This window comes from Penaeus vannamei, chromosome 18, assembly GCF_042767895.1.
Source record: "Penaeus vannamei isolate JL-2024 chromosome 18, ASM4276789v1, whole genome shotgun sequence".
Lineage (NCBI taxonomy): Eukaryota > Metazoa > Arthropoda > Malacostraca > Decapoda > Penaeidae > Penaeus > Penaeus vannamei.
This window is the reverse complement of record NC_091566.1, coordinates 17,832,219-17,842,218: the sequence shown is the minus strand read 5'-3', so window position 1 is coordinate 17,842,218 and position 10,000 is coordinate 17,832,219. Positions and strand designations below refer to the sequence as shown.

The window sequence follows — 10,000 nt, the reverse complement described above, 5'->3', positions numbered from 1 at the left end:
TAATGGTAATAATAATAATTATGATAACAATGATAATGATGATGATAATAATAATGATGATAACGATAATGATAATGATGAAAATAATGATAACAGTCAGCCACGTTGCAGTTACTAATTAAAGGCCTCCAGGTGGCCACAGGTGGTGAGGCCAATTTACCGACCATTATGATAATTATGATTTCCCACGCTGCTGTTTTTCCCCGTTTAATCATGGCGTGTTAATAATGAACCTTTGATGAAATTATATAATCGGTGAAACGACGATGGCCGGTCGACGACTCCTATTATGAATGGCGATTACCTCATTAATCCGGGTTATGCTAATGGGATTATTATTTATGACAATTCTGATGGTTATAAAAGTTTTTCACTGTAGGAAAGGCGTTTGCGGGAAGTGTTTTGTGTGTGGGTTAATGGGCTTGGAATATTTTTTGTTATTATTTGTTATTAATTTCATTATTATTATTTTTATCGCTAGTGTTATTATCATTATCATCATTATCATCATCATCACCATTATAGTTATTATTTTACCATCGCTCATTTGTAGTCTAAATCATAGGTAGGCCTACATAAGATTGAGAAATCTCCGGTTTGTTTACAAAAATCAGCTGAGACAGAATGTTTTTCCTTTTTTTCGTCTTGCCCGATTTTGCTTCTTTTCCTCTTACGGCCTTTTTATTTTGATATATATATATATATATATATATATATATATATATATATATATATATATGTATATATATATATATATATATATATATATAATTTATTTATTTATTTATTACTATTATTTTTAATTAATTTGGGGATTTTTCGAGTGTTTCTTTGTTTCCCTTCTAACGTCTTCAATTTCCTTCAGTTGCTTCGAAGTTCTCAGTACGAGAGGTCTGAATTATTATCCGTGTTTATACAAATTATTATACTATTTGTTATCGTTACTGATATTATTGTTATTATTATTATTGTTATTGTTATTATTATTCTGCTATTATTATTATTATCATTATTATTTTATTATTATTATTATTATTATTATTATTATTATTATTATCATTACTGTTTTTATCATCATCACTATCATTATCATTATTGCCATTACTATTATTATTATTATTGCTATTAATATTGTTATTGTTAATATTATTGTTGTTTTTATTGTTATTATTTTTATTTTTATTTTTTGTTTTTTTGTTATGATTGTTAATATTGTTATCATCGTTATTATTGCTATTATAGTAATAATATTATTAATAATGATTATTATTATTATAGTTATTATTATTATTATTGTCATTATTTTTTATTATGATTACTGTTATTATTATTGTTATTATTATTATTATTATCATTAATATTATTATTATTGATAATATTATTATTTTTTATATTACCATTATTATTGATATTACTATTACTGTTATTATTATTATTATTATTATTATTATTATTATTATTATTATTATTATTATTATTATTATTATTATCTGTATTACCAGAGGTGTGTGTCTTAGCCCAACTTGTTTACCATGATCTGCCATGATCCGGAGCCAGAATTATTTTAAAGGATTCATTAGCATTACGAGATTGGCAAACACGGGCGTCACCAGTGGACTTGAGAAAGAGGGGATTTCAATGTAATTCTTCAAGCGTGAATATTTTGATTGCATCACTGTCCTTCTTGCCTAGGCGGGGGTATGCGCTCTCTGAGTTCTTCTTGTTTTTACTGTTATCATTATTACTGCTACTGTAACTGCTGCTGCTGCTGCTGCTACTACTACTACTATTACTACTACTACTACTGCTGCTGCTGCTGCTGCTGCTGCTGCTGCTACTACTACTATTACTACTGCTGCTGCTGCTGCTGCTGCTGCTATTACTACTGCTACTACTATTACTAATACTGCTGCTGCTGCTACCGCTGCTGCTGCTGCTGCTATTACTACTGCTACTACTATTACTAATACTGCTGCTGCTGCTACTGCTGCTATTACTACTGCTACTATTATTACTACTAGTGCTTCTGCTGCTACTGCTGCTACTGCTGCTGCTGCTGCTGCTATTACTACTGTTTCTACAACTGCTACTATTACTACAATTATTACTACAAGTCTTACTACTACTATTTCTACTATTACTTCTAATGCTACTACTATTACTATTATTACTACTATTTCTACTTCTACTTCTAATGCTGCTACTATTACTACTACTAGTATTAATATTTATAACACTAGTTATTATCATCACCATAATCACCATCATCATAATCATTGTTATGGTGTTAATGATAATAAAAGTAAAAATGATAATATTGATGTTACTCCTACTGCTGTTATTATTGTTGCTATCGTTATTTTATTTTTCTTGTGACTATTATACCCTTATCATCATTATCATCATCGTCTTTTTCAAGATTATTACGAAGAAAAGACAAAAAATCTGATTGTGAACTGCGAATAGGCAATGAGAGAGAAAAGAAATGGGAAGATAGAAGAATGATAAGCGAAAGAAGGAGTGAAGGGGGAGTTAAGAAAAGAATGAGAAGGAAAGGGAGGCAGATAAGGGGAAGGAGAAGAAGAATAAAAATGAAAATGTGAGAGACAGACGGACAGACAGGTAAAGATAACGATACAGATAAAGATAACGAGAAAGGTAAAGAGAAAAAGAATGAGAAAGATAGCGAGAAGGATAGAAAAAAGAGAGTTACTTAAAGATAACGAGAAAGAGAATGAGGAAAATAGACAGAGAATGAGAGAGAGAAAAAAAAAAGAGTTAAAGATAACGAGAAAGAGAATGAGAAAAATAGACAGAGAATAAGAGAGAGAGAAAAGAGAGTTAAAGATAACGAGAAAGAGAATGAGAAAAATAGACAGAGAAAGAGAGAAAAAAGAGAGTTAATCAAATATAACGACAAAGAGAATGAGAAAAATAGAATGAGAGAGAAAAAAGAGTTAAAGATAAAGAGAAAGAGAATGAGAAAAATAGACAGAGAATGAGAGAGAAAAAAGAGTTAGTTAAAGATTTTAGTTAAAGATAAAGAAAGAGAATGGGAAAAATAGAGAAAGAGAGAGAGAGAAAAGAGAGTTAGTTAAGGAAGAAGCACCGAAAGGGGAAAACCGCGTGCCAGTGAGAAAATGCGAGGGGATGAAGCCAAAGGTTATAAGGTGGCTGTTTGTTTATGGCTCGGTCGCCTTCTCCGTCGTGGGTCTTCTGAGGAGGAGGGAGTGGGGGGGGAGAGGGGAGGGAGGGGGACAAAGAGGGGAGGGTGAGAAAAAGGGGAGGGAACGGTTGGGGAAGGGGGAGAAAGAGGGGAGGGTGGGGGGAGGGGGAGAAAGAGTTGAGGGAAAGGTGGGGGAGGGGGAGAAAGAGGGGAGGGAAAGGTGGAGGGAGGGTGAGAAAAAGGGGAGGGAACGGTTGGGGGGAGGGGGAGAAAGAGGGGAGGGAAGGGTGGGGGAGGGGGAGAAAGAGGGGGAGGGAAGGGTGGGGGGAGGGGGAGAGAGAGAGGGCAGGGGAGGGAAGAGGGAGAAAGAGGAGGGGATGGAAAGTTAGGGGGAAAAGAGGGGGAAGGAAGGGAAGGGAAAGAGGGAAGAAAATGGTAGGGGGAAATGGAAAAGGTGGGTAAGGGAGAGGAAGAAGAGAGAGGAGGCTAAGAGTGAGGGGAAGAGGAAGAGGGAAAGAACGGGTGAGGTGAGAAAGGTGAGGGAAAAGGGAGAGGGAAGGAAAAGATGTGTGGGGTTGGAAGAGTGAAGGAAAAGGGATAGGGATGGAAAGGGTGAGAGAAAGACGAAAGGGGATGGAAGAGGGAGGAAGAAGTGGGAAGGGGATGGGAATGAGAAGGAAAGGGTGATGAGAAGGGAGAAGAAACGGAAGCAAGGTATAAAGATAAGGGCCGAGGGAGGAAAGGATGGAGGGAAAGGGAGCATGTAATGATAAAGATGAGTTTCATGAATATTAATGCTTTCCTTTGACATATTGTAGTTTATGGTAATTTTAGGTCTAATGATAGGAACAATATTGCTTCTAGACAGAAATAGCAATAACGTTGATGACCGTAATATTGTTGGCAATGAAGATAATCATAGTCTATTGATAATAAAAATGATACAGAGTGATGATATAAAATATGATAATGATGATAGATATACATAAGGCAGAATAAATTATGATAATCGTAATAAGAATGATGACGCCAACGATAGTAATTATGATACATAAATAAAATGATGGTGATAATGATGACGCCAACGAGGAAGACGTGGTTATAATATAAGTTATAGTATAGTATAATAAAAGTGATGATAATGATTGTCATAACGATTGTGTATGGAATTTCCACCGCCTCAGTAAGCACATGTCCTGCTGCCAAATCACATGTTTTGTTGGTTTAGCGTCCTTGCGAAAACAAGGGGCGTGTGTATGTTGTTATTTTATTTGAGACATGTTTTGATATGTGGATTGGTATGTTTAGGCTTGTGTAAATATTTGTGCGGGAGATATGTACTGCATGTACCCTGTCTGTTGATGGTTGATATGTTTAGGCTTTTGTAAATGTATGTGTGCGTGTGTGTGATGTATGTATGTAGTCTGTATGTGAATGAATGTATGTAGATAAGTCTATGCTCCATGTATTTCAAATGTTGTTCTCTATATGTTTAAATGTTTAACAAAGATCTCAACAGTGACGATAACCATTATTATTATATGCATCACAGCCATCACATTATTAAAGCTAATCACAACAATAAAGATGATAACAGTAATAATATCCCTCAACGCCGGTCGATCGTGCCCCGCTGCTGAAGAAGCGGTATTCACAATTCGCACTCGCCTATTGTGCGAATAACGTCCGATGCTTCTCTGACTATTGTGCGAATAACGTCCGATGCTTCTCTGAATGTTGTGCGAATAACGTCCGATGCCTCTTTGACTATTGTGCGAATAACGTCTGATGCTTCTCTGACTATTGTGCCAAGAACGTCCGATGCTTCTCTGACTATTGTGCGAAGAACGTCCGATGCTTCTCTGACTATTGTGCGAATAACGTCCAATGTTTCATTGACAATTGTGCGAATAACGTCCGATGCTTCTCTGACTTGTGCGAATAGCGTCCGATGCTTCTCTGACTATTGTGCGAATAACGTCTGTTGCTTCTCTGACTATTGTGCGAATAACGTCTGTTGCTTCTCTGACTATTGTGCGAATAACATCCGGTGCCTCTTTGACTATTGTGCGAATAACGTCCGATGCTTCTCTGACTATTGTGCGAATAACGTTCGATGCTTCTCTGACTATTGTGCGAATAACGTCCGATGCTTTTCTGACTATTGTGCGAATAACGTCCGATGCTTCTCTGACTATTGTGCGAATAACGTCCGATGCTTCTCTGAATGTTGTGCGAATAACGTCCGATGCCTCTTTGACTATTGTGCGAATAACGTCCGATGCTTCTCTGACTATTGTGCCAAGAACGTCCGATGCTTCTCTGACTATTGTGCGAATAACGTCCGATGCTTCCTTGACTGTTGTGCGAATAACGTCCGATGCTTCTCTGACTTGTGCGAATAGCGTCCGATGCTTCTCTGACTATTGTGCGAATAACGTCTGTTGCTTCTCTGACTATTGTGCGAATAACGTCTGTTGCTTCTCTGACTATTGTGCGAATAACGTCTGTTGCTTCTCTGACTATTGTGCGAATAACGTCCGATGCTTCTCTGACTATTGTGCGAATAACGTCCGATGCTTCTCTGACTATTGTGCGAATAACGTCCGATGCGTCTTTGACTATTGTGCGAGTAATGTCCAATGCTTCTCTGACTGATTTGCGAATAACGTCCTATGCTTCTCTGACTATTGTGCGAATAACTTCCAATGCTTCTCTGCCTAATGTGCGAATAACGTCCGATGCTTCTCAGACTATTGTGCGAATAACGTCCGATGCTTCTCTGACTATTGTGCGAATAACGGCCAATGCTTCTCTGCCTATTGTGCGAATAACGTCCGATGCTTCTCTGACTATTGTGCGAATAACGTCCGATGCTTCTCTGACTATTGTGCGAATAACGTGTGATGCTTCTCTGAATGTTGTGCGAATAACGTCCGATGCCTCTTTGACTATTGTGCGAATAACGTCCGATGCTTCTTTGACTATTGTGCGAATAACGTCCAATGCTTCTCTGACTATTGTGCGAAGAACGTCCGATGCTTCTCTGACTATTGTGCGAATTACGTCCGATGCTTCTCTGACTATTGTGCGAATAACGTCCGATGCTTCCTTGACTGTTGTGCGAATAACGTCCGATGCTTCCTTGACTATTGTGCGAATAACGTCCGATGCCTCTCTGATTATTGTGCGAATAACGTCTGTTGCTTCTCTGACTATTGCGCGAATAACGTCTGTTGCTTCTCTGACTATTGTGCGAATAACGTCTGTTGCTTCTCTGACTATTGTGCGAATAACGCCTGATGCTTCTTTGACTATTGTGCGAATAATGTCCAATGCTTCTCTGACTATTGTGCGAATAACGTCTGTTGCTTCTCTGACTATTGTGCGAATAACGTCTGTTGCTTCTCTGACTATTGTGCGAATAACGCCTGATGCTTCTTTGACTATTGTGCGAATAATGTCCAATGCTTCTCTGACTATTGTGCGAATAACGTCCGATGCTTCTCTGACTATTGTGCGAATTACGTCCGATGCTTCTCTGACTATTGTGCGAATAACGTCCGATGCTTCTCTGACTATTGCGCGAATAACGTCCGATGCTTCCTTGACTATTGTGCGAATAACGTCCGACGCCTCTCTGATTATTGTGCGAATAACGAATAAAGAACGATGCTTCTCTATATGGTTTGGATAATTGGGTGGGGGTGTGGGCGGAGGCTGTAGGGATGGGTGGTTGGGTGGAGGTATGGGCGGAGAGATAGGTGGCTAGAAAGAGGGTTTAGCCTGAGAGTAGGCGGTTTGGAGACGATAAATTCACCATGATGCATTTCCCCTCCGATGAAAATTATGGCAATGCCTAATTTGAGGAGACAGTGAGGGCGCGACGAGAGCGTCAGGGCGATGTGGCATGTTGTTGTTTTCAACCAGGTCCGCCATGAGGAGCGTAGTCTCATGGCGGGCGGCGGATAAAATGGTGGAGTTATTATGTCAAGAGCAGACTTCTGTGGCGTTGGCATTATCGTGTGTTTATTATTTCTCGTCCCAAAAGTGGACTGTCTCGCCGCGGGCGTGTGTTGATCATCAGCCCCTGACCCCCTCCCCCCTCTTCACTCCCTCCCCATACCCCTCTCACAGTCCCCTCCCCTCCTCCCCCTCCTTCCCCCTCTCCCACTCCCCTCCCCATCCCCCGTTCCGTCTCCTTCTCCCACTCCCCTCCATTCCCCTTCCCCTTCTCCCACTCCCCTCCCTTCCCTCCTCCCCTTCTCCCGCTCCCCTCCCTTCCCCCTCCCCCTTCTGCCCCCTCCCCCCTCCCCCCCACGCGAGTGCATGTGCCATACCCCAAGCCCGAGTTTCGAAAGTGCAACATGACGCAACTCTGATTTACTCGACGAAGTAAATGCGCGAGGCTTAAAGGCGAAGAACCCGACTATTCATCATGGGAGTTTGACCTTTGTAAACAACACACGCACACATACTGGTTCTGGTAAAGACACTCGACGCGCAAAATGTTCGAATTCCATTTATGTGTGAAACTCATCCGGTGTGTGTGTTCACCTTTTTATTGTTCATATGTAAATATATAATATATATGTGCATACATACATATATGTTTACTTATTTGTGTATGTGTGTGCGTGCGTGCGTGCGAGCGTGCGTGTCTCTGTTTGCTAGTTAGATACATATAAATACTCACATTTACACACACACACACACACACACACACACACACACACACACACACACACACACACACACACACACACACACACACACACACACACACACACACACACACACACACACACACGTACACACACACACACACACACACACACACACACACACACACACACACACACACACACACACACACACACACACACACATATAGATATATATATATAGATAGATAGATATATATATATAGATATATATATAGATATAAGTATATTTGTTTACTTATTTATATGTGTATGTACGCGTGCGTGTGTGTGTGTGTTTTGTACGTGTGTGATGCGTGTCTGTGCGTGTGTGTGTAAATGTGTGAAAATGATGAAATTAATGTGTGTGTAGTGTGTGTGTAAGTAATAATGTGTATGAAAGAGATAGAGAGAGAGAGAGCGTGTATGTGTTTGTATGTGTGCGTATGTGTATGCGTGTGCGTGTGCTTGTGTGTGTGTGTGTGTGTGTGTGTATGCGTGCGTTGCGACGGCTCCCGGGCCTTCTGCACGCGATCCGGCGATCAGGCGGCGCGCACGAGGTCAGACACGTGGGCCGCCGCCCCGCCACGCGCGCAGGCGGCGGTGCGCGCGGGCGTCGGGTGTGAGGGAGCAGTTGCAGCCGAGATGATCGCCCGATTTTAATGAGCTTTGGAGGCGTTGCAGGCCCTGATCCGGCGCGGAATGTGCGGACACGATTTTGCATAAGATATCAGGAAGCGACGATTTAGAGGATGTTTGGGCCTTGAGGGAGAGAGAAATGGTACGCGAGAGAGAGAGGGAGGGAGGGAGCGGGAGACAGACAGACAGACAGACAGACAGACAGACAGGCAGGCAGGCAGGCAGGCAGAGGCAGACAGACAGATAGATAGAGAGAGAGAGAAACAGAAACATAGAGAGAGAAGGGGAGGGAGAGAGGCCGTGTAAAATCAGATCTCTTTCAAATGTCTACATGCCAGTTCCTGCTCCTCTCTCTCTCTTGAATTTAAATTTGAATTTAAAATTGAACTCTCTCTCTCTCTCTCGCTCTCTCGCTCCCCCCCCCCCCTCTCTCTCTCTCTCTCTCTCTCTCTCTCTCTCTCTCTCTCTCTCTCTCTCTCTCTCTCTCTCTCTCTCTCTCTCTCTCTCTCTCTCTCTCTCTCTCTCTCTCTCTCTCTCTCTCTCTCTCTCTCTCTCTCTCTCTCTCTCTCTCTCTATATATATATATATATATATATATATATATATATATATATTCTCTCTCTCTATTCTCTCTCTCTATTCTCTCTCTCTGTTCTCTCTCTCTATTCTCTCTCTCTCTCTCTCTCTCTCTCTCTTCTCTCTCTCTCTCTCTCCCTCTCCCTCTCTCCCTACTTGCCTCCTTTCCTCCCTCTTCCTCCATCCTTCCGCCCCTCCTTTTCTCCCATCCTCCTCTTTCCTTCCTTTTCCTTCCCTTCATTTCCTCTCTCTCCCCTCCCTCCCTCCCTCATGTCCTGCTTTACGATGTTGGTATGCCAGTGACAAGGCCAGCGCAGTATGTGGCACAAAAGAGCCGGTGCTTTAGGCGGGATCAAAGACTCGTCTGGTGTGTTTGTTTTTATGAGCCTCTCTCGGCCTCATGCCTCCCTCCCTCCTTCCCTCCCTCCCTCCTTCCTTCCCTCTCTCTCTCCCTTCATTTTCCCTCTGTCCCTCCATTTTCCCTCTCTTGGTCTCTTCTTTTTCGCCATTCCTCTCGTATCGTCTTTTTACCTTTCCTGTTTCTATCCCTCCCTTCCTTGTTCCCTCTTTTCCCCTTTTCTTCCTTCCCTTCCTCCCACCTTTCCTCTCTTGCTCTTATGTTCCCTCCCTCCTCATTTCCTTCCTTCCTACTCCTTCTTTGCCTTGCCCTACACTCTCCTCTCAGCCCCTCTCTCCATCCCCTCCCACAAAGGAAAGAAAAAAAGTGGAAAAGCCCCATAAGAAGAAACAAAGAATAAAAAGATAAATCAAGACAAAATGGAAATATAATAAAACAATACAATAGATAAAAACAAGAGAATGATTGTAAAGAGACACCGTTGCGGCTTGTTTCCACCCCCATCCCCTCCCCCACTAACCCATCTCCCCCAGCTCCCCCACCCCGAAACTGGTTCAA

The 10,000-nt window shown here is 41.5% G+C and overlaps 2 protein-coding genes across 2 annotated transcripts in view; one reads left to right on the top strand and one right to left on the bottom strand.

Moving 5' to 3' along the window:
- Positions 1-10,000, top strand: part of LOC113820165 (uncharacterized) — a gene marked incomplete in the record, with an annotated part of 57,930 nt that overhangs the window by 4,681 nt on the left and 43,249 nt on the right.
- The window catches only part of LOC138864797 (perilipin-4-like), a 7,105-nt gene continuing 1,922 nt past the window's right edge, over positions 4,818-10,000 (bottom strand). The window contains exons 2-4 of the mRNA XM_070133393.1: positions 5,921-6,934; positions 5,100-5,589; positions 4,818-5,032 (exon numbers count right to left, since the gene is read on the bottom strand). Of these exons, the coding sequence (XP_069989494.1) occupies positions 4,818-5,032; positions 5,100-5,589; positions 5,921-6,934 (1,719 nt within the window). The remainder of the gene's footprint in view (positions 5,033-5,099; positions 5,590-5,920; positions 6,935-10,000) is intronic.